Source organism: Python bivittatus, unplaced genomic scaffold (genome assembly GCF_059951505.1).
Source record: "Python bivittatus isolate LINGU-HERP-01145 unplaced genomic scaffold, Pbiv_v1 ctg000700_np1212, whole genome shotgun sequence".
Classification (NCBI taxonomy): domain Eukaryota; kingdom Metazoa; phylum Chordata; class Lepidosauria; order Squamata; family Pythonidae; genus Python; species Python bivittatus.
The window spans coordinates 3,872,777-3,899,140 of record NW_028277098.1 but is presented as its reverse complement, the minus strand read 5'-3'; the positions used below and the strand labels follow the sequence as shown (position 1 = coordinate 3,899,140).

At 37.3% G+C, this 26,364-nt stretch overlaps 1 protein-coding gene and 1 non-coding gene across 6 annotated transcripts in view; both read right to left on the bottom strand.

Annotated features, from left to right (window-relative positions):
• RABGAP1L (RAB GTPase activating protein 1 like) overlaps window positions 1-26,364 on the bottom strand; it is a 180,420-nt gene that overhangs the window by 83,724 nt on the left and 70,332 nt on the right. For all 5 annotated transcript variants that reach the window (XM_088154011.1, XM_088154009.1, XM_088154010.1 and 2 more), the window contains one exon: window positions 6,665-6,778. In XM_088154011.1, coding sequence (XP_088010137.1) covers window positions 6,665-6,778 — 114 coding nt within the window. The remainder of the gene's footprint in view (window positions 1-6,664; window positions 6,779-26,364) is intronic.
• Window positions 16,773-16,877, bottom strand: LOC112540300 (U6 spliceosomal RNA). Its single transcript, XR_003084370.1, has one exon. It is a non-coding gene; the product is annotated as a U6 spliceosomal RNA (small nuclear RNA).

Below are 26,364 nucleotides of genomic sequence, written 5' to 3'. Positions count from 1 at the left end.
ATAATTGAGCTACAATTTTTGCCTGAAATTCCTTTAAAGCCAAAGGCATGTAATAGACCTCTACTGTGTAAAAGAATTTACTCCACTAGTCAGATTTAGTAGCACATTCCAAATGAGCTTCTCATGAGCCTATAGTAGCAAAACTAATTTCTTCCAAGTACCCATCCTTTTAACTTGTCTTAAAGTACCCAACATGAGTTATCTATGCATTTTTGGCCTTTTAGCAAAGGCCACTGTTTTCATTTCTTCTTTGGAATAGTTGAGGGGTAGAGTCTTTAAAGATCTTCTTAACTCCATTAGGGTAATAAAAAGGACTACCCCATCATCAATAGTGATATGTGCCTATTAAGTAATTGGATTAATACAAACGCTGCTTGATCTCAGCTATGAGAAGATTTACTATGGCAACTATGGAAAATAGTGTTTTCACACAAATATGCCTGAAATACAGCTACAGGTAGTCCTCAACCTACAACTATTTGTTCAGCGACTGTTCAAAGTTACGATGGTGCTGAAAGAATGGTGGTTACGACTGGCCCTTGGAGTTCTGGCCATCCCAGCACCCTTGTGGTCACGAGATCATGATCTGGACACCTGGCAACCCATTTGCACTTACAACCAGTTGCAGTGCCCCATGATCATGTGATCACCATTTGCAACTTTTATGCACCCTCCCTGACTGTATTGGTATGGGGAAATGACCTTGGGAGATGGGGCAAGAGATGGTGTCTAGGAACAATCAGATAAGAGGGGGCATAGCCTGCAGCTGCTTAACAGGCAAAGAAAGAAACTCAGAAAGGAACCGCCCTAGCTTATCAGGCTGTAAAAGAGACAGCAGATTTGTGCTTCAAGACTTGCAAGATTCTGTTAATGTAGCCTTACAGTAAAGTAGCATTAGCTCATCTGGTCATGTTTCTTGTCTGGTCTACCTGGTAAGGTTGACACTGACACTCGCTGTGCCTCGCATGCACCCCTGCACACTCTCACACACTCTCCCTCAGCCTCACACCTCCCTCACTGCTTTGCGAGCCCCTCGCACCCTCATGAACCCTCCTCAACCCCCCTGTGACTCAGGAGAGGCCCTTCTGAAGATGCTCCCACTCTCAAAGACTTGTCTTTTTGGCACACAGGCTATGAAATGCACTCCTTCAGGAGTTTGTTCATCATGTACTTGGCATTTAGAAAATCTGTAAAGATGCTTATCTTTTACCAGACACTTAGCTGTTAACCAATTTTTATTGTTGATGTTAGCATTAATTTTAATGCATTTTTAAAAACTATTTACATTATTTAAAAATACTCTGACAGAACTCTTCCATGAATATCAAAGCTACCACAAGTGCCAATCTTCCTAAATTCAAGATCTTGCTTGATTAGAAAATGGAAGCTATGGCCAGGATAGCCTTTGCTCAGCTTTGGTTGTTGTACCAGTTACAGCTTTTCAGTAGCTTTGCCTGGCATGCCATGATGAAGGTTGCTTTGAAAGAATTGCCTATATGACCAAAGGTTTATCAAACAGCATGCCACAATCATATCTCTTTGCTTCCAGCACTCCTCTGGAGGAGAGTGCTCCTAATAGCTATTCAAGGTTCATGAAATACATACTTTGTCCCATTCCAAATCTTGGCAAAATTGACTGTGGCCCCATGTAGCTTTTTAGCATGTCAATACTAATGGCATCAGTTCTCACCAGATAGCAGAACCAGACTACTTTTTCAAATACAGGAAGGATAAGCCAAAAAACCATTCTACTCAAAATCTGCAGATTCATTATCAACTGAGAAGAAGAAGAAAAGAAGAACTCTTCGCATCTTTCACCTTCCTCACTAACATCACCATATTCTCAAAACTCTCTTCCATCTAGAAGAGAAGTAGGTCAGAGCTGTACTGTGGAGTCTTTGGTGCTCCCTGAGCTTGGTTGTTTGCTTGCAGACATTTCATTACCCGAGTAGATAACATCTGATAATGTTACCTAGTTGGGTAATGAAACGTCTGCAAGCAACCAAGCAAGCTCAGAGAGCACCAAGGACTCTATAGTTACCGCCTTTCCTAGACCAGGAGGTCCTGGAAACAATAAATTCCCTCTTCACCTCTAAGATAGGCTACTACAATATATTCTACATAGGTCTGCCTTTAAAAATAACCTAGAAGCTACAATTGCCAACAAATGAGAACAGTATAGTCACATAACATTGATTCTGTAGATGCTGAACTATCAATAGTACAATTGATAGTTCATTCCAAGTACAATTCAAAGTCCTGGTATTAACCTAATAATCCCAGATATATCCAGATCCATCTTCTCCAGGTAAAACTGATCCGTCTGGTCTGGTCTGTTCCTCCTGAGCAGGGATGTGAGCCAGAAGACAATGTTATTTTATTATGGCTCCCTCCCTGAGGAATAGCCTATTCTCAGACATCCAGATGGCATCCTCCCTGATGATATTTAGGGAGGCAGTGAAGCCACAGCTGTCTCACAGAGCTTTTAATCTGTCATTTTAACCATGGAGTTGCTGTTAGCTAATGGACACTGCAGTGGTGGATATTTTATTATAGTTATGATTTTTTTGGTTACATTTGTAAACCTCTGGTAGTCTTTTTGGGAGCCCAACAGTATACAATACCAAAAAAAGAGAAAGAAATCAGCCAATAAGTATACATGATACAAAGGCATAAAATGTCTTTGGAGAACATTCAGAATCTAGGTGCAAGGGCATTTCAGTATTTTCTCAGGAATTGTCACTTTTTAAAGTCACATTTTACTAGGTATCACACTTAGTATTTATTTATATGTACATTTATATCCTGTCTTCTTTGTATTTACTCACCAAATTACTATCACCTTTCTTCTACTACCATAACTTTTGAGATCATTGAAATTCTGTCTTTTGGGAAAGAAGAGAGTACAATCATTCTTAATGAGGATATTCTGTCTTTCTGAAAAGAAGTGGTTTTGTTTATTTACTTACTGTATGTGCCTTCCTACTATTTCAGTAAAAAAACCAAACTAAATGGCTTAAAAATGGCTGCCTGTTTGGAGTATCAGGGACTCAGTATACAATAAATTATGCACTGCATATCATATTAACAAACATCACTACAAAATCAAAATAACAACATCATTACCAGCATCAAATGCATCCTAAGTGAAGACATCCTCAATATCAATTCCTGATTTATTTATTCCTTAAATAGCCAAGTTTCACTGATCTTAATTATTAACAAGGATATTTATAATATTCTTCTATTTTATAGCAATTTACATGAGAAAGCGAGAGCAACAGAATAAATTAGACCCTGTTTTCAGTGTTTTGTGTCTTCCCTTTCTAAGGTAAAAAAACATGATAGAAATTCACAATAACTATCTAGAATGCTATTACACAAAGCAACCCAAAGCTCCTCAAAATGTTGCTGCCAAATTGCAATTTTCAGTGTGAATGAGTAAACAATTAAATATATAGGGAGGAATCATCTTAGTAGCTCCATTTCATTAAATGTTAATTCAGTTAAATATATTTTAGGTCAATCTACTTCATTGTCCTAATGCTGCCTGTTTGGAGTATCAGGGACTCTAGATTGTCATCCAAAGGCCTGGTATGTCTTTTGGCCTGAAAAGCAATTGTGTACCCCGATATAAAATATAACAAGTCCACAAAAACTTTACTGAAAACAAAACAAAATGATTAGAGGAACAAATCCTTAATATTTATATTAAATTCCTAGAGTTACATATGTGCTTAAAGTGAAAAATGACTATACTTGCTCAGCTCTTAGACTCCTGCCAATTATTTTATAGCTCGACTATGTCATAGTGTGCCAACAGGACTAAGTGGTTAAAGGAAGGGCAAGTTTCAGACATATTCTTTGTAGACTCAGAAGATGCAGGAATCAGGGATGTAGTGACCAGTTATGTTATGACCAGGCTGAATTGGCCTGAGCTTTTTGCGGGGGGAGGGTTGGGTTAAGAGGCAAAATGGAAACAGAATATGATTGATATTCAAAGAGTTATCATTCCATTTGTCTTCTTTTTCAAAGTAAGCCAAAGCTGTTCCCAAATAGGTTAGAACTATACTTCACTTTTGCCGTTTTGACAAATTATTAACAAACTAGCATATACTATCTACTAAAATATATCAAGGTCTCTCAATTATAACCACAATAAGTTGTTTCTGATGAACAGAAATTGCTAACTTGTATGAACAACAGGCCTCAAATTAAACTGAAATGAAACAGTTGTGTTTCAGCCACAGGAATCCAAGCAGCTTAAAATCATTACTTGCTGCCAATTATTTTGGTTCCCCAGGAGAAAAGTATCTGTACTACACATGCAAGCAAGAAACCAGGTCACCAATATTATTTCACAATGTACTACAACACAAAAAATCAATCATTTTATATGATGGACAAAAGGGAACATTGCAGATCCCCTATTATGCTTTCAAGAAGGAAGATTCCATTTGCCAGGTCCTTAGGCAAAGTTTAACCAGCATCCTTCCTAGAAAGGTTCTGGGCACTTAGGAGTATTCATTAATGAAGAAAATTTTCAATTTCCTTTCCAAATTGGCATTTGGCCCTTGCATCACAACAGTAGACTCCTTTCTGTCCTGATTAAGTCTAGGGTTGTTTTAGCATCTGGCCTTTATGTGCTTCCCTCTTAGATTAGAGCAGCAGTTTTCAAAGTGTGGTCCACAGAGCCCTAGGCATCCTTGAGACCCTTTCACGGGGTCCACAAGGTCAAGCCTTGTACAATTGACATTGCTGAATGCTTGCTGGATGAAAAGTCAGCAAAAGAAATCACAGCAATACCACTTGCCAACAATACAATAATTCGCTGAATTAAAGATTTAGCTGCAGCAGACTGAGTTAATATCTCATCTGCAGAATTGTACTTTTGTCTTACAAATGGGTGAATCTATAGACATGGCTGGACTTGTTGTTTTGCTTGTATATGTTTGATACCAGCATCAACCAATCATTGAAGATCTTATTTTATGTGAATGCTTGGCAACAAACACAAGTTGTGCTGAAACATTCAAAGTGTTGAATAACTTTTTTACATCTCAAGGTTATTCCTGGAACAACTGTGTTGACATTTGCACTGATGGTACAAAAGCAATGGTAGATAAAACTGCTTGCTCCCTAGTATAAAACAAGGCAGTTGCACCAAACTGTACTAGTAGTCATTGTATTCTTCACTGCCACAAAAATTAAAAAAAAAAAAAAAAGGACATTTCACTTAAGAATGTCCTTGATGAAGCAGTAAAAATTATTATTTTTACTAAATCCTGACCCTTGTGTACACATCTTTTTAATATTCAGTGTGATGAAATGGGAAGTACACTTCTGCTACATACCACAGTACAATGGTTGTCTTGAGAAAATCACTGGCGCAACTGAATTGTGAGCTGAACTAGCTGCTTTTTTTCATGGAAAACCATTTTTGCTTGAAAAAATAACTCACATACAAACTATGGACACTCAGACTTGGGTATTTAGCAGACATTTCCTCAAAAATGAATGAAGTAAGCCTGTCACTTCAAGGAAAATAGATGACAGTATTTGTTGCTAAAGATAAAATTCAAATTTTGGAAAACTTGTATTTGCTACCATGAAGCTGACTGCTTCCCAATACTTAAAGGCTTTTCTGACAAGATTGGTGGTGATATTAATGAATGTGATTTTTTTTTATATTGTATAACAAAATGTGTCAACGTTTGGAAGATCTGCATAATTCATTGAACCAATATTTTCCAAATGACCAATGCATGATGATACTAAATAATGAATGGATAAAAGATCCATTCAAAGTGCAAGACAGACCAGTGGATTTTAATTAACAAGTTGCAAAAGTTCATTGATACGGTTAAAGATTCCACATTGGAACTAACCTTTAAGTAACTACCACTTGTCAAATTTTAGTTTAGTATCAAACAATATCCACAATTATCTGAAAGGGCTGTTAAAATATTCCTCCCTTTTCCAGCAACATATCTGTTTGAAGCAGTATTTTCTTTGTATACTTCAACCATAACAACATATCATAACACACTGAATGCAGAAGCAGATATGAGAATCCAGTCGTCTTCTATTAAGCCAGACATTAAAGAGACTTGTAAAAATGTAAAACAATGCCACTGTTCTTACTAAATGTTTTTGTTTGTTTTGGAAAATATAGTTATTTTTCATTAAAATGTTGTTGATGTTACCATGTAATGGGTTTATTATTATTATTTTTAAATGAACTGATAAATATTTTAAAAATGTCTTAGCTTTCATTTCTAATATGGTAAATAGAGTATCAATAGACATAACGTACATAAACAAAAACTCTTTGGGATCTTCAGTCATTTTTAAGACTGTAAAGGGGTCCTGAGACCAAAAGGTTTGAGAATTGCTGGGCTAGAATACCTATTGATTTAGTGGGTATTCTGGTATAGATCAAACCCTATTATTACCTTTCATTTTCTATCAGGGCCTCTCCACCTAATCCATACTGCAAGATGCTAGTGGTATCTGGGCTGTTTCCAGTTAATGTTAGGTTGGACAACCAATCTACTCTGATGTCCCATTATTGTAATACTGTATGGCATATAAATTAGGAAAATGTATGCAACATACTTGTGTAACTTCTTAACAAAACTCCAAGACATTTGAGCAGCTATACCTTACAAATCTTATATAAAGAATCCTGTCCATCTCCTCCAGTATCTTTAAAATATTCATGTGCTGGAAATGTACGATGAATATCTCGTGTAATGACACTCTCCTGGGAAGACTCCTGTAAAAAGAAGGGAAAGATAGCAAATCCAAACCATGTTAAATTTGGGCAGCAGAACACAGCTATTACAACATAAATCACATGCTTGGCAAATTTTATATTCCTACCTTTAAAATATGTTGACAACTGGAGCAGGATAGGATCCAGATTATTACTCTACTTTATAACGTATACAAACTAAATAAAGGCTTGCTTCTTACACTTATAAAATAAAAAGCATTTTACTGTCTTATGACATATCCTGGAATAAGCTGCTTTTGGTAAATTATTAAAAATAATTCCTTCTTGAGTCAGAACTAGCAGAAAATTACCATAGCTGATTAATACATTGTTAATAGAAGATGTAAACCTATATATTTTCTACTATTAATTATTCATAATTAGACTTTTTTCCTTTTTATATACAGGATATATTTCTGGAACAACTAATTTATCAGTATACATTGCCAGTTGTTTCCAATATCAATGCATCTTAATCTACCACAAGAGAGTTAGACTGCTAAATTATCTTGAAATTTGAGAAAGAAAACCATCCTGCTGATTTCAAAAATGCAATGGCACTAGGAAGCAAAATATTAATTTAAAATGTGAATCATTAGTTTGCATTATCATGAATGAGCATGAAAAGGCAAACATTTCAAAATAAAGAGGGTCACTATTAAAAAAACCCTTAAAGACAATTTGAGATAGTACGTCATTTTTAGGTTCAACTATTTATTATGAATCCAGGAAAAGTATGCATGTACAAAGAAAGCATCAAAATCAATAGTCTTTTGCAAAACTATAAATATTTTAATATAAATTAAAGCAACCTGAATCCAGATATATTGCCAGGCTAAGTTTCAGTCTGATTTAATCACTTATGCAGGGTCAGTCATAGCAATTATCAATTATGGACATGGATACATCTAAAAAGTAGCTTCACACCAGAACCTAATTCAACTGCTTTACGAACTTCCAGTGTAGAGAAGGACCACTGTCACCAAATCATGAATGCAATTATAAAAGCCTGTTTTGGCTTGCTTCTTCACATACCAGCTAATGGGAGATCTGAGGATGAAGACTGTACACAAAACTTCTTCCTTAGCCTCAGTTGTTCCTGCTGGCTATTTTCATTGTTTTCACGAATGATCCTAATTACATATCATGTTTTAGAGCCAGGGTATATAACTTTACTGGGCCAGTGGATACATTTGGAATTTTGAGAGTATGTTAGGATCATTTTCACAAAATGATTCCCCTGGTTGATGTGTTTAATCGCAAAACACCCATATATCATGCCATTGGTATACCATGCCTTGTCCAGCAGCTTCCTGAGGATGTTAAACAGGAGACGAAAATCACTGGCCTCTCTTCCCACCCATCAATACTGACTGAAAACAACCATGGAGAAAGAGGTGAACTATTTCAGCATCATGTCTCCCATTCCCAATCCTTCCTTTCAGTCCAGAAGGATACTATGATCAATGGTACTAAAAGCTGTTGAGAGATCAAGAAGAACCAGGTTAGAGAACCAGTTTGGAGTAGTGGTTAAGATGCTGGTCTAGAAATCACACGACTGTGGTCTCCCTTAGGCATGGAAGCTAGCTGGATGACTTTGGGCCAGTCACTCTATCTCAGCCCAACCCACCTCACAGGGTTGTTGTTGTGCGGAAAATAGGAGGCAGGGGTATTAAGTATGTTTGCTGCCTTGAATTCTCTCTCTCTCTCTCTCACACACACACACACACACAAATGTGCACACACATATATATGCCCGATCACTCAACCCATTAAAGCACAACCAACACAAGCTATGAAAAGGATAAGATGGCCATACATCAGAAACATCTCAGAAACAGCCAACAGATTATTACAATCACACGGCAGCACCGTAGCACACAAGCCAACTAAAGCCCTCCAAAACATCTTAAACAAACCAAAAGACCCAGTAGCCCAAGAAGAAAAAACAGAAGTCATCTACAATATACAGTGTAAGGACTGTAACAGCCACTATGTAGGACAGACAGGCAGAAGACTAGCAGAGCGCATCCATGAACACCAACTAGCAGTCAGAAGACACATGAAAACTCCTTAATCTCACAACACATGGAGAGACTCAGCCATAGTTTCAACTGGGAAACTGTCAACATCTTAGACCAACCTAAATCCAAAAACCCAAAGGAATTCCTGGAAGCTTGGTATTCAGACAAGTCAGCCATCAACAGGCACATAGATATAAGCAACATTTACACACCATTCAAAAGAGACAATAAAAAGGAAACAAAAAGACCAGAACACCACCTCCCCAGCAATCAACACCAAGATAAACAGGGATTAACACCAGGATTAACACCAGACAAACAAACAAGCTGTAAACAACAGCCTTATCTAGGAACTACCAAGAAAAAACAACAACCCCTCCAACACTGACAGGGCAAGCTACTATATATAAACAGAGAGCAAACCTTACTCCCTTCTAGCACTGAAGATGTTACCTCATCGAGTAATAAAACATCTGCAAGAAAACAACCAAGCTCAGAGAACCCCAAGGACTCTAAAAAAAACTAATAATAATAATAATAATAATAATAATAATAAAAAATCAGCATTCCCATCTCAGCTCTGCCAGAGGGTCATCAACAAATGCAATCAATGCATCTCTGTACCGCACCCAGTCCTGAAACCCAATTGAAAAGGTTCTAAATAATTTGCTTCTTCCATGGCCCACTGAAGTTGCAACCCAAATACCTTCTCAATCTCATTCCCCAAAAAAGAAGGTTGGAGACTTGACTGGAAATTATCCCACACTACTGGGTCCAATGATGGTTTCTTGAGAAGGATTCATACTACCATTTCTTTCAAGGCCAGCATTATCACCCTCTCACTTGAGGATGAATTTATCATCACTTGGAACCAACTCCATGTTGTCTCCCAGGAGGCTTTAGTCAGCCAGGAAGGGCATCAATATAACAAACAGGTGGCTGGATTCACAGCCCTGAGAACCCTATCCATTTCCTCAAGAGTTACAGGCTCAAACTCCTCCCAGTTAACAGGGTAAGACCATGCCCAATAGAACCTGCTCAGCTGGAATCCAGTTCAGAGCAGATCTGAGTGATTTTAGCCATCAGATGCCTAGAATAATCCTTACCACAGCCCTGCAGACAATTTGTGACCCTCCTCTCCCAAGGAGAGATCAGGTCACTCTAAACAGGGCTGCTGGAAGGAATCCACAGATGCAAGAAGAACAGAAAACAGTTAGGTTCTGCTGCTCTTATGCAATGAAGTAGTCTCTAATAGGGGCTCTTAGATGTGTTTGGTTAGACTCACTTTTTATCTTCCTCCAGCAGCATTCTTTCTTCTGCTGTTTCATCTCCCAGAGCTCTTCAGTAAACTAGAGAACCCCCCCCCCAGGTTCAATGAACAGGGAGAGATCCTACAGGAGTAATCTGATCTAAGATCCTTATTGCACACATTTCAAGGCAAGACTAACATCTCAGTCAAACTGCCCATCAGATCCTCAGAAAAAAATCCAAGCTCCCTTTGGGTCCATTAGTTGCCAAGGATGGACCAAAATAATAGGTCCATACTCTTTGCATTAGGGGGTAAAAAGTTCAAGAATGATCAGAGAGTGATCATGAAAAAAGACTGATGGTAATGCCTTCTATCCTCAGATGATATTGCAATCGCTTCAAGATAAAACCGACATCTAATGTGTGAGCACCTGTCTGTGTTGGCCCTCAATGACCTGGGTCAGGTCCATGATTGCCACTTCAGAAAACTCCTGAGCTATTTAATACACCTACTATATAGGAAGGCAGGATACAGTCTCCCAACACCATAAATCTAGAAGACTCGACTGCCAATCCCACAATGGAATCAAGCAGCACAGAGAAGTCCCTATGCAGCAGGAAGGCCAGGGCAGCAGCAGCAGCAATCCCAACTGTTCCCTAGAACCTAACTTCAACAACAGTGTCTGACATCCAATGATCTGTGGTGTAGTGCTTCTGAAAGCTGCTAGATCTTCCCATATAATAGCCCCATAATATAAAAAGGCATAATGCAACAAATGGATACCAAAAAGCCTGCAGAAATCTCTCCTTCAAGTTTTATATACTTTCTGAAACAAATATTATAAAAAGTCCACAGATGGCATAAATTCCTTAGTCAAAACTAATGAAATTGAACTTTACAATATGCTAATTAGCAGAATACATTCTGGTCTCATTTCATTTTGAGAAGTTCTGCAGTCCATGAAGTCATAATCAATTATAAAATGTGAATATAATGATAATATGCATACTATTTTTGACAAAGTCAACATATAAATGCATTGTCAGAATAAAGGTACATGTTGTTTCATGGTTAAAAACAAAATTTAAGATACTTATTACAAAACTATGGCATTAACAGAGTGTAGGTTTTAAAAAGGAACCAACAGCTTGTTAGTCAACATATTTAAAAATATTTAACAGCAAGCAGTAAAACAAATTAAAGTTGAATTAACAGTGGCATTTTGACTATTTAAAACATTCCTACACTTTGTGATTTTGTTCAACTGGAAGAACAAAAGCGGTATATTAAAAAGAATTTCAGTGATACTTTAAACATCATTTAGCACTGCTTGAATAGGAATAATTAATCTTTATTCCTTTCTTTACTTCTACAATAAAGACCTAGGGAATTATTATATAAACTTTTATTGATTTATTTCCCTACATTTACTGCCAAAGAAAGGAGAGGGGTCAGGGTGAAATGCAGCATATTTTTCTTCCCCATACAATCTGCCCTTCCCAAGAATTCTGAAAAATCTATGATCCAACAAAAGGTCTCCATATACAAATTTAACTATAGATGCGTCCATCTGCACTTCCTGGGTTTTAATAAAGTGCAGAGCACAACAGAACAGCACTATGACTGATGAGACTAGATATATCTGTACAGCCTTGAATCTCAGGAGGGAATCACAAATCAGTAACTATCCTTTGGTGTCTACTTCCCTACCAGGTCGAAGAAAAATAAAATTGGGGAGAAAACCATACATTTTAGTTTGAGCACCCAGGTGAAGAGGCAGAGTACAAATTCAACTAACCCACACTAAGGCCGTGAACAAATTGGTTCCATGAAAAAAAAAGGTTTTGTTTTATATTGATATTTATGATGTAGCTGTTTTTATCAATTGAAGGTAGAGGCATGCCTATGCTGTATTATTTTATCGTTTTTGTAGTTTTTGTTGTAAACTACTTGGAGTCTTGAGACAGGGCAATATATAAATTCCTGTAATAAACAAACAGTTACTGTAGTATTTCAAGTATCATCTGTGAATTCACACAAACAGATTCTATACCTGCCCAGAACTCTGTTCAGACCTTCTAAACTTAACCTTTTGGTGGATGCACCACACTCCCTTATTACAATTCATATACTATGTGCTGCTCCCATTATCTCCTCCATTTCTTGGAATGAAGACAGATGCTTGGAAATTGACAGCGGTGAAAGGCCGAGAGAGAAAGAGGGCTTATGTGAATTCACTGATGACCAGGTGAAGATCCAAAGTTACAGTTAAGTGAAGTGTTCTTCATTGTGGTCTGATTCAAATCAACAGGTGAGCCACAACCTGGAGGTGAATAGGGACTACGTAATCAGAGAAGAAAATACATCTCTACTATTGCATCGTTTTGGGGGGCGTGAAGGTCAAATCGACAGTGATAACTGAAGAGAAAAGGATGGGATCAGATTGCAATTCAGAGCATTAGTTCCAGACAGATTGTGTCTGAAAAGGGCCACTGATGTAGAAATGGTCCTAGTGGAATAACCTTTCCTGAAAAAGGTCAAAGATGCTTTACTACCTCTCCATACAGAGGCGCAGACCAAACCTTTCCTAGGAACCTGAGTATAAAGAAACAGTTGATAGTCCCTTTGGAATGGAGTAGTCTCTTTTAAATAAAAAGCTACTGCTCTCCTGACACTCCTGATATGCAGCATTCAGTTCAAAAGTCTTGTGTCATCAAGAAAAAAAAAAGTGAAGAATGATGACCTGAACTGGATAGAAAGGTGAAACACATTTTGGAAGAAAAGATATATCAGGACACAACACTGTGGCTATGGAATGCAGTACCTTGAAATGAAGGATTCTACATTCAATCGTAAGTCGAGCCACCAAAAAGCCAGGAGAGCAGATGGAGGGCAGGCACAACGGCCCATTGGTCAAAGGTTCTGCATATAAGCATTATCAAGAGAAACAAAAAGCTTCAGTTTGAAATGGGAGAGGTGATGGATACACACACAGTGAATGAACACTTTGAGTACGACAGTACATAGGAAGAGCCAGTGACCTGGAGAAATGACTCTGCTTCAGTTTTAATGTGCATGTGGTGAATAGTGCAGGTAATAAAGCCAAACTGTTTCAGTGAAGGTGAGGAAGTAATATCACTTGGCTATATATGTCTTTGTTGCTGAGACATACTGTCTGTCTGATCGAGAAGAGAGGCAAACTTCAAATCCTTTATATGGTTCGATAAAGGAAATGAAGAGCAGGAAGGCAGGTCTGGTCTCTGTACAGAGAAAGCAGATCTGTTTTTTCAGGGAGAAGATACTTTTGGTGCAATAGAAAAATGAGAATCATGGACTATATCAATCAGGGGCACCAAGTTGTTGATGTTGTTGTAAAAGTTTTATAGGGAAACCAGTAAAGTTTGTCCAGAAGAAAAGGGATCTATCCCCCAGGGTCCGGGTCCTGAATCCCTCTTATCCTCTCTTGTACAGCCAGAGAAAATTCTGTACAAGTGCAGAACCCCCTTCATGACCTACACAGACCTCAATAAAAATAAATATTGGATTCTTCATTTTAATTCATTTTCAGCAAAGAAAGTGAGAATTGTGGTTCCCTCGTCCAGAATGAATTTAGAGCATGCATATCCAAAGCTATTTTCCCATGTTCAGAAACCTGTCTTAAAACCAGAAATCTAGACTTTTTTTCAACTGCATTGCTTCATCTCCTTAGTAACTGACAGCACTTCTTGTAACCATTTCAGCAGCACTTGCCTGAGGCAGGTTGGAATGAACTATAAATAGCACACTCTGCCATCTGCCTTTTTATTTCAGTGTTAGCACTGAGTTTATGCTTCACTGATAACCTCCCATGTGCTGCACCTCCAGCAGCTGTAGGCAACAGTAGTGCAAGACCAAGATAATGAAGTGAAAAGAATAGAATCCTTTACTACTATAATTAGTAGCTGGTTTGATATTCATCATTATTAAAAAAAATCACTGTGTCCACAGTACCAACATTAGAAATCAGATCCCATAACCTGTCTTATAAAAACACATTTAAGATGTTTCAGAGATTATGGAATTTACATTGATATTAGATTAAATAATAAATCAATACAACTGGCAAGCTTGTAACAGAGTAAAAGCTATACTTAACCCTTATGAAACAAATTGTTTGACAATATCGGCAGAAAATATTCCTAAAAGACCTCAAGAACAAAGAATAGAAGGGAGCAGAATGAAAATCTGAAAGTCAGTAAAAGCTCCAAGAAAAAAATGAAGTATAAACAAAGATTTGAAAGAGAGGAACGGTTTAGATTGGGAGTGGATGAAATTCAGGTTATGAATTAGCTTAAAGGAGAAAGCAAGCCAATTCAGTTTGGCTTAATGCAAAAAATCTCTGAAACACATAACACACAAACAATAAGATATTTCCCTTTTTTTCCCCCAAATGCTAAGAGAAAATAATTTGATCTTTATTATCACCTTTATCTCATGCCAAATTCTTCTTCTTCTGGAGAAACTGACGTTGATTGATTGATTATATTTATTTGGTCAATGACTAGCAAATTTAAAAGAACAAAACCAGAGTGAAACAAATTGATACAACAATATACTAAGAAACAAATCACACAGTATTACATTCACTCCTCTATTACCATATTAATACAATAATTACCCTAGTAACAATAAATCTAAAAAAAATTAATAGTTCTGATGTAAAACATATATCCCCTAATGACTTATGAAGTTAGAAATATCAAACCAAAAGTTATATTTGGAATAAGAGTGAGTACTTCTTGAACCAATTACTTCTTTAACCAATTTTGCCTTATTTTCATTGCAGCAATGCAGAATTTGGCTACTGCACAAGTAATGAAGGGTTTTAAATCTTGAAGAAGATGATTCAGATAAAATTTATCTGGTCTCCCTGGGATTTTATCTGTTAGGGGCAAAATATAAATAGTCCTTATGTCCCTATAAAATTTACAGCGTAATAATGCATGTGATATGGTTTTAACTTCCTTATTGCCACATGGGCAAATGCGCTCAGCTATATGGATTTTATTATACCTGCCTTGAAGCACTGCTGATGGTAGAATATTGTACCTGGCTTTTAAAAATGCTATTCTCCATTTAGGGAAAAATAGGTTTTGCAAATAACATGCTAGTTCCCATATGCCCTTGTTTATCCAAATTCTATAATGTTGGGGCAACCTGTCAACTTCAGTTTGGAACTCCAGATCCCTTATTTTTTGAATAGTTAACTGCTTGGCTTGATCACAGCCTGATGATATTAAGAATGGTAGAGAGAGCCCATATAAAGCCAACTTGTGCTCTACCACCTGTTTCCAGGGAGAAAAAAAAATTATCTGTTAGAACTAAGGGAGTTAGTCTGACAGGGAAGAATTGCACTTTAAGCCAGTAAGTTATCATCATCTTTCAGGTCCTAACCTGAACTGGCGGCATTCCTGTTTCGAGTCTTAACTGGGCATTTGGGGTTCCATTGGGAGCAGCTAAAATTGATCACAAAAATTTTATTTGTGCAGTTTCCTGCAACTCCTTCTTCATGTAAATTCCTGTTTGTGTGCCATAGAGAATTTGAGCCAATGTTTTGGCCTCGAAAAGTTTTAAAGCTGCAGGAAGGAGAAACTGAAGAGGTAACACCAAGACCCTTTACAGCTCTAACATTATTTTTTAATTCTTTTCTTCTTAGCCATGAATTAGTCTGTTCTGAAGTATATTTGCATTTTATTAATGTAATACTTCTACAATGTTAAATTCCTATATATAACATGAACAAAATGTATCTAATTCTTCATAAATCAATTTATTAAATAAACTCTGATGTAAATGTAAACAATTATGAAGAATCAAAACAATTCAAACATGTATTACGGCCATAAGGCCAGTATAATAAAACTTCTGTTTTTTATGTGACTTAATATTTCTTTTTAAAAAGCTATTTACTAACCCAGGCATTTAGATGATTAAAACATGATAGTACACTCTATTCTTTTTAAGTAGTTATTTTCAGGCTGACCTATTTCTAATTCTCAACTCATTTCCACTCTTGAGGATGCATCCCCCTTCCCAGAAATGTCTGATTGGTTACTAAAAAGCTCAGGCGCAATGATGTCATGCAGTCTTTATTTTTGTAATTTGTTTGTATCACCTTAGCAACTTCTCACATGCTGCAGCTCTCTTTTTCTAGGAAAGGCTGCACAGGCAAGAGGTACATGGCTGCTAGGAATAGGAGGAACAGTATGCTAAACTATCTGCCTTTATTGTTATTGAAAACAGTAACAATATTAATCTTGTAATTTAGACAAACAGATTGCTCTACTGTTACAGGCAAAACTTGGAATTCCTAGTACATGCAAATGTCTTCCAATACATGCAAGTACCTTCCAGAAGTCACCATCCCAGGTAATCTGGGGGTCTTCATAACAGGGTTCTTAATGGCCAATTTGGTCTCCTCATCATGGGCTTCATTATTTGAGAATAAAGATCAAACCAAATGACAGCCTAACCAGGAATTAAGATATTTGGGTTTCCCAAAATGCTAAATATATTCCTCATATTTCCTCCTCTTTCCTCCAAAATTATTTTACAACCATTCATTCATACTGTAATTTGGAGGAATGTTTTCAGTAGTTTGTACATCCAGAAAAGGTTTAAGAGCTAAAAGAATAGTATTATGAGACATCTGACTTTTGAAAGCTGTTCAAAGCCACCCTGAATAAATAAAGGACACTTCACAAATTTGAATGTCATCCTTGCAGAGGGACTACGCTAATCTTCTCTGTATCACTTCAATTTTAGTATATGTTCTGCCAATGCAAGCAGAAACCTGTTCCTGAAGATCTCTTTTAACACTGACAAAGCACAATTCTGCATGAGAGCTTGCAGCATCTATCAAGCAGAGGTTATTCCATTCTATGCTTCAGTGAAGTACATAATACAATCTCCAATCACAGCAGAGCAGTTCTTGTGGCATAACATGAATAAATGTGGGGTTCTTTTTGTCCCTCTATTCAAAGATGCAAAAAACATTGGATCAACAGGGTGTCTGTTATGCTGATGTTCTCACATGTCCTTCATGTTCCCTAGTCTTCTCCCTCTCTCTCTCCCTCTCCCTCAGCCTACTGCTGCTTTCTCTGCTACTTTCACTATATCCCTCCAACATTCTCTATATGGTTTCTGCTTCCATCTGCTTCCCCTTTTCCACAGTGTTCCCACCCTTTCCCATCTACCTTTTATGGCTCTCTCCACTTGCTGTTTTCTATCTCCTCTCCTGTACCTTTATTAAGTCAACCAATTCCCAGCCCCTTGCTCCACCCATTGTCCCTTTATTGCCTCCCCTTTCTTCTCCTGAACAGTCTTACTAATCCTTTTCACTCAGTATAAAGAATTGCTTTTTTTTCTGGTTTAGAAGCTCTGCTCTACTGGGAGCTGGATTTATTAGACCTGTCTAAGAGTACAATTTAGATTTGTAGCTTTCCAGTTTCTTTGACCTGGGTGGGGGTAGCAACTACTTAGATAGACTTTCTCTCTTCTTTAAAGTGGTTAATACCCTTTGTTTATCTTTGGTTCCTGCTGGGAGAGTTTAAAGAAATCTCCCAAATTGTTTTGATCTATTCTAGAAGACATTGATGAGTCAAAGCTGAGAATTAGCAAATCGCTCAAACATTTCTGAATGCCATTATATTGGTGATCATGTCTCTTATTTAAGAATGAGTTGAGGACATGAATCAACTAGCAAAGAAGTATGAGAAAGACATAATCTTTATGAGTTTCTTTTACCTCTTTTTGTTCTTGTAAAACTAGAGAAAAGAACAAAACTAGGTGGTTTTGAATTGACTTGGTGATTCCTATAGGCATAATAGCTAGAAAGCCAAAGAATTGGTCCACTAGTGGGAGAAGATGTCAGGAAGATGATGAGCAGCAGGGAGAAGGAGGAACTACTTAGTTCCTTTTTTGCATCTGTCTTTACACAAAAGGAAAAAATAGTCCAACCTGTCAAAAGCTTGCAGAAGAGGAATGCAGGTCAGAATAGGTAAGGCGGTTACTCATTAAATGCTGCTCTGAAAGAAGTTCAAGTCTCCTGGATCAGATGGTTTACATCCCAGGGTACTGAAGGAGCTGGCAGATATGATCTCAGAACCACTGAATGAATGAGAGCTCCTGGAGCACAGGGAACTGCCAGACAACTGGAAAAGAATTGATGTGGTTCCAATCTTTAAAAAGAGGGAAAAAGTGGATCCAGACCGATCAGGGAAATATCTGGGAAAACTCTGGGAAACGTAATCAAGCAGCAAGTTTCTGAGCACCTAAAAATGAACAAGGTGATTACTAGAAGCCAGCATGGTTTAAGAACAGGTCATGTCAAACAAATCTTACTGCCTTCTTTAATAAAGTGACTAAATTAGTGGACCAAGGAAATGCTGTGGATATAGTATACTTAGATTTTAGTAAGGCATTTGATAAAGTAGACCACAGCCTACTTTGTGGCAAGACAGAACAATGTGGGATAGACAGTACCACTACTAGATGGATTTGCAGTTGGCTGACCAACAGCACTTAGTGTGTGGTCTTAATGGAACTACATCTACGTGGAGGGAAGTATGCAGTGGAGTACCTCAGGTTCTGTCTTGGGCCCAGTGCCCTTCAACGTCTTCATAAATGACCTAGATAAGGGGACTGAAGGGGCAATCATCAAATTTGTGCATGATACAAAGCTGGGGGGAATTGCTAATGCTTTGGAAGATAGATTCAAGATTCAGAAGGATCTTGACAGACTTAAGCACTGGGCCCTATCCATAAGATGCAGTTCAGTGGAGAGAAAAGTAAGGTCCTGCACTTAGGCAGGAAAAAACAGATGCACAGGTACAGGATAGGCAGTACCTGGCTCAACAGTAGTGCCTATGAGAGGGATCTAAGTGTCCTGGTGAACCACCGCTTAAGTATGAGTCAGCAGTGTGTGCTGCAGCTGCCAAAAAAGCCAACACAGTCCTGGGCTGCATCAACAGAGGGATAGCATCGAGATCAAGGGAAGTGATAGTACCACTCTATACCACACTGGTGAGGCCACATTTGGAATACTGCGTCCATTTCTGGTCACAATACAAAAAAGGTGCTGAGGCCCTAAAAAGAGTGCAGAGAAGAGCAACAAAGATGATAAGGGGTCTGGAGGCTAAATCCTAAGAACAACTAAAGGAACTAGGTATGTTTAGCTTAATGGAGAAAAGACTGAGGGGAGACATGATAACAGTCTTCCAATACTTGAAGGGCTGCCACTGGGAAGAGGGCGTAGGTTTATTCTCCACAGCACCTGAGGGTAGGACAAGAAGCAATGGATAGAAGGGAGGTCCATTGGTCAGAGGGAGATCCAAACTGGAAATAAGGCGGAATTTACTGATAGTGAGAACTATTAAGCAGTGGAACAGCTTGCCTCCCGGAGTTCTGGGTGCTTCATTGCTGGAGGTTTTCAAGAAAAGACTGGACAACCATTTGTCCAAGATGGTATGAGGACTCCTGCCTTAGGCAGGGAGTTAGACTAGAAGACCTCCAAGGTCCCTTCCAACCCTTTGATTCTATGTACTGCAGAAGTCTCTCTGTTGCCACTGTTGGCACATGTTTATATTGTAACTGTAAAGGGGGGGGGAGGAAACAGGGTCAACATTCCAGGAGGTTCTGATGCAAAAACTTAATCCAGTCTAAATAGCCTTCTGCAGCATCCAGGTTCTTGGCCCAGGAAAATGTGAAATCTCTTATTTTAGAACCCTTTCAGTTGGTTTCAAAGATCTGTAGGAAAGTCGCAGACGTCTATTAGCATGACTGCTGTAAGGTTTAGAACAGTCACGGGACTGCACTCAAAGAAAAAAATCATTTTCCATAATATGGAACATTACTACTTTCTTCTTCTTTTATTTACATTTATTTATAATTTCAATTTATATGGCCACCTATCTCAAATTCATGACTCTGAGCAGCTTACAGCAGTTAAAAACACCATAGTGTTTTGGCATAATTGCCACTCATTGCAGAGCAACTTATTTTTTCTTCTTTTTGGAATGTTTAGTTCAGCAATTCTAGCTCGTACACCTTTTCATATAATAATGTTTTGGCTTCATTGCTACCATTAACCGAGGTCACTTCTCTATGCCTTGCAGAATTAGGTATTGGAAATCCTTGTGCCTATATAGTAGTAAATCATTTGATTTGCATGAGAAACTCCTTGCATGCACAATCTCTGAAAAGACTGAGAAAACCCATTGGGTAATGAGAGCTAAGGCAGGAGAAGAGGAATGTCTTGTGTAAGAGACTCTCTCCCTGCCCATTAATATTCTCCTGAAAGTTAGCTATAGCACAGTAACTGTTCCTGCATATCAGTCCACTAGCCAATTAGAAGCAAGAAAAGGCTGAAGCATTCACATTCAATGTGGTACACTCAGGAATGAGTGTAACATTTGACTCCTTGCACTTGTGCAACAGCACAAATTCAGTGGGATTTACTGAGACAGGCATAATCCATTATAGGAACTATAAAGTTGTAGAATAGCACAATATTAATCACTATTATTCACGCTTTAATTATCTTTCTCCTACACTATCTGAGGCCTGCTATTTTTAAAGAACTCTTTTCTACAAAAATACTGCAATTATCTTTTCTCAAAATAGATTGTGCTCAACCCTACTTATATAACTCTTCATATTTTAAAACAACCAATCTAACGTTAAGGTCTATAGTAGAAGGTCTAAGTAGTCAGGATCACCAAAAATGGTTTACCATATACACAACCAAATCCTAGAGCAATACCACGGCTGCAGCTTGCATGTTGGAATGGTTTTGTGCAAATCCATTTCAAGGCTGGAAGATTTCATCAACTTTCTCAAACAGTCATTTTAAACTATGGAAAACTTGGTGGGGTGCATTTCATGTTGTTTATGATTTCTTACTATTCATAATGCAAGAACAGGAAGTGTGGGGCCTTCAAGTAACCTTCAGATCATAAACCATTTTTTGTTAATCAGGACAGCTAGACTAGTAAGCAGCACAGGGTGGAAGAAAGTATTCCAATCTTTAGCAGTATTAGACAGCCAAAGAGTTATTTACCCTATTGAATTCATTGCCACTTATATTGGCAATAGCCACCGATATAAGAGATTTAGACAAAGGAGTATGAAGTCTATGAATGATTACTATTTATAATGGCCACACAGAAATTTCAACTACAGTATGCCTCTAAGTATTAAATTATGGAAGCAGCTATGGAACACAATGTCTTATTTACAAGCTCTGATACTGAGTTTCCCAAAGACATTTTTATAGATATTGTGGAAACAGAGTGATTGACAGATAGCCTACTGGCATGTTGTAAAACACCATCAGTATTCCAATAGTTTTGTGCTATTATACAAATGTCTATGAAGATTTCAGTTATCTGTTATCTCTTACTATGGTTTTCAAAACTTTCTAGAAATATTTTCATTTTATCCATTAAGCAATGTCTGAATGTGTGACCCAGCACTCATTCTGTTGTTGACAGAAGCTTCTCCAAGTTAACCTACAATATTCATCTACAATCAGTGGCAGACAAGGTAACTTTTAGAAAAATTTGTCTATCTTTGTTGATCTTCTCATAGAGATGTTCCAAAGCTTCTGAAGATCCACACAGCTATAAGACAGTTTGAAATATATTCATAAGGCTTAAATTTATAGAGTTTTCTCCTGAAATTCCAACATGTAGTTCTTTATCAAAAGCTACAATTATAGCAGTCCAAGGTTCTGAATGATATAAACTGTTGGCAAACTAAGTACATCATGAACATTAAGGAAAAATGAACATTTCCTCTACCACTACCGCCCTGAGAAAATATAAGTTCCCTTAAAATAAATAGGCAGAATGCATTAAACAACACATCTCTCACCCAATCCTTTTGTGAAAATTTGCTGAGGTTTTGAAAAGCTAGGAGAGATTTAAAGAGAATAATGGATTTATAGTGACACCGAATGTAACATGTATGTGAAAAGGGAACAAAAGATTAATAGGACTGGCGTAACTCTGTAAATCCAATAGCCACTTTTAACTGAAATGCTATGCTATTTAAGTGTATTCATATTAATAGAAAGCAAAATATTTTAGGACTTTAGGAATTCTTATTCATGGCTGATCAATGTTATTCCTATTTAAACCTAGCATTATATTGGAGTTTTTCTTCAAAATATCATAACATAATTGCATAAAAAATGATAAGGTTTTAACTGATTTTTTCAGTTTGTGTGCTTTATATTTTTTGTTTCATAAAACTTTACATTTTTCTTGAAAAGCTGTATGAGCTGTACTCAAATCATTACTGTCACCTCAAAATATCCTCTAAAACATCCAAGTAGTAAAACAGAAACCTTAAAAAACCATGCAATTCTGATTCAGCCTCTAGTTTCCTAAATTTACTTTTCCTAATTTGTGTTAGGCAATAGATAAGCAGAAGAGAATCCCAATGCCATCTTGCTAGAATGGCCTTTGAAGTGCCCCTTCTGCTAATACTAGGGTTCCTTCCACACTTACCTGCAACTGCATCCAAAGGAAGCTCTTCGTGGAATAAGGAGGGGGGGGGAGAAATTTTTAGGGGCACTGAAGCTATAAGACGAAAGAGGAATCAGTAAATGTCAGCTTTTTTGCATCAGGAGACTCTTCACAAATGCTTATAACATCACCAGATCCAAGTCCAGAACAGCTAAACATATTGGCAACATTATTGTGCAGTTGCTTATTTAGGTTGTTGCTTTATTTGTTTTGTTTCTGCTAACAGTAGTCTTGCTATTTGCTTGTTTATTCCCCTCCAAATGTTCAATCCCTCTCCTTATTAGTGGATACTGATATGCCACTGGAACTCCATCACTGTCACACCACACTTTTTCCCACTCCCTGTTCACAAATTGAAGAAATAGACTATATGTTAAGAAAAATAAACCCTATCTTTCTCAATGCCCCCCTTTCCTCTGGCTATAATCACTTTTTGCCTCAATTCCACTTTTGCTGCAGCCACCAACAAATTGTCGACTCTGGGACTATGATATTATGCTCTCAGGACAAAGAATGACAAAGCAGAAAGTGCTGGAAGCTCACAATACAATAGGAAGGAGTTCTACTACAGTAATATTTATATGAATATGAAAGTACACATGTGCATACATTATTAGTGGGTGAGGCATATGAGTAAGCATATTGTGCATAATGAACAGACAAGGCGCTACCAGCCAAACATATTGCAAATCTCTGGAAGTCTCTACTTCATTATAATCTTGTACTTATTACATAACATGCATTATAAGAAAACATAGGCATTGTTCATAGAAATTCCAGCATAAATACATTGTGTAAGTATGATACTAAGAACCAAAACTGGACTTATTCTAGTGCATACATCACACTTTATAAAGAAAAACCAAAGATCACTAGGTGCTGTCCCTCTATCAGGTGTGATAACTATACAAAACCATATTTATTTTTTATTATCACCAGATATATGTAGCCTGGAGTTTTATGGTGACTAAATTTATTATTATTATTATTTAAACTTAATTTTGTGCACATTCAACTTTTTGTGTGCTGGCTAGGGAATTCTGGGAGTTGAAATCCACCCATCTTAAAGCTGCCAAGGTTGAGAAACACTGGTCTATAGAACTATTGTAGCATTTAATTACTGTTTACTTTCAATTCTTTTCTATTCCTGAAATCTAGCAATATATCACTATAAAAAAGTCCAAATTTTGAAGGCCCATACAGCTAGGTTAGATCAAGCAAGAATTACACAGACTTCAGTGAGGTGTCTTTAATGCTAGAATTAGAGGCAAATACAGAATCATGGAAGCTGCAAGAGGAATTTTCAACCCTCATTCATTAGTGAGCTCATTAAAGTAGGATATTTTGAACCATTCTTCCAAGGTTTCTTGCTACCTGGAATCAGTTGTCATTTACCAGATAAACTAACAATAGTCTCTCTTCTTATGTTCTGGTTGTTTATATCTAACAGTTCTTCCATTACTCTCCCAGCCTCCTTACAATCTCTCACACCAACTATGTAAGTTGTATTGGCAGTACCACAAACAAAATTTTGAAAAGAAAGTGGAAGAAAGTAGTAAGATGCTAGATTGATGACACCCAATGGAAAATGACAACTAGTAAGGGCTCCTATAAAAACAATGCCATTAATAAAGGATATTCTATTACTACTTCCCAGGGTTTATAGAAACTACATACCCTGTCACTAATAAGACACTTAATTAATCCGAAACTGGACAAATTTAACCACTACTCAACAGTTTTAATTAAACTAATCTCCTAATTATTCATCCTTCATCTTCCTCTTAGAGCTAAATCTTATTTTCCTCTAATGAGATTATAGCCAGGAAAAGCAAGGCACATTGAGGTATACAGGAAAACAGTACATTTACTTAAAGGGTACATAATCTATTTTTAGGAAAAATGCATTTCAATGAGACAAATTAAAAATTATTTTCATGAATTCACATGGTAGCAATAATCACACTTTCCTAAAAAAAATATGAACCCATTATTCAAATGAAAATGTTTTCATACTACAGTAATACTTTGCATTCTTCACCTGCTCTTTCTTTCTCCCTCAATATTCCTTAATTTCCCTGTCTCTTGGGACCTGGTCCTAAGCTTCTGTGAAGTTCATCTGATTTTAGAATCTGTACAAAGTTGTACTTTTTTTTCTTTTCTCTATACAAAACTATAGATATATATCTCAATGTAAATATGTATCTAAATATGCATATTTCAGCACACAACTGTTGTATCTTCATCAGCCTTCCTAACCTAGTGCCCTCCAAAGGGTATTGGCCCTCAATTCCCATAATTTCCTAACAAGCATTATGTCTGGTATGGTATTGAGAGCTGAAATGAAATACATCTGGAGGGCATCAAATTGGGAAAAGCTAATGATCTACAATGAAATGTCTCTTCAGAAAGAATGCCTTCTAAACAATCAATACGGTATTTCATGTCCTTTCCAAACATATAATCAAACATAGCACTAGGAATCTGTGTCGAATAAATAGTTGAAAATAAAAATCATTAGATTTAAAATGAATAGAAGTATGAAATAATGTTCTCTATCTATAAAGAGATGTGATTTTTTCTAAAAATCAGAAGCAAGTCACATTTAATTCAATTGCTCTTATTCCCAGATAATTTATATAGGATTGCTGCCTAAAAGTTGTTCTCTTCATCCTTGAATTCTTCCAATTATTTTGCTTTTGTAAGCAGAAAATCCATCACTTATGATACACATTTGCATTATATCACTGACATTTCTAGCTACATGAACTAATTTTATTTATTACAGGACATCTGATCCTTATTTTTAAGCAAATTTCTCTTAAAATACTTCCCATGCTTGCATATTAATGGTGTCTCCTGCATTTAATGAACCTTGTTAACTTATCCCATAAGTCATTCATGTAACTAAAAAATTAATAGTATAATCATCAGTACAGCTTAGGTAAGCCCCTCATCACTCCATTTCTTAATATCATGTGCCCAGCAGGACAAGAAATGGAGGAGCAGGACAGGAGAGGAGGTTGAAGATGGTGAAAGAAGGTAGGAATTGGAGAGAGAGGGGAAAATAGAGAACATCTATCCCTAGTTTGATAGTGATAATGCTCAAGGAAAGGCAGAAGGAAGTGAGAACCAAAAGACTAGAACAGAAGCCTCCTGTGCATAAAATTTCTCTATCACACATGCTCCAATAGAAGCTCAATCATATACAGCAGCTTTGTAAAGGCTGCTCTGTAGATCTCCCCTAGTGCTCTCTGTAGTCCTCTCTGCCCACATACAGTTTGCTTTGGCTGCTGTTCCCCTGATTCTTGGTGAATAGAAGAAAAGCAAGCAAAAACACCTAAGCTGTCCTTCCATGGGCAAATGACCCTTCGCCGTGAAGCCAGAGGAATAGCTGAGGCAAGTATCAGAATGCAAGAAGGTAAGATGCTGGTGACCAAACCTCTGAGGGCTAGATGGGGCAACCTGTGTTACATCATTGGCATCAGACTTGATAGGCAGTGACCTTATCTAAAAAGGACCATGGAGGAAGTGTTCCAAGCAACCATCACACTTTGTTGAATAGATATTCTTTTACCTTATTACCTTATTCCCTTTTCAAAGATTTCTATATTTTTTCTCACTCATACATGTGCAAAAATCAACCAGATGGAAACTCTTCCATGAAGTCAATATTCTAACACTCCCCTGACCAGGAAAAACAATATCCAACTCCTAACCACTATCTGACTGCTAGGCCAGCCT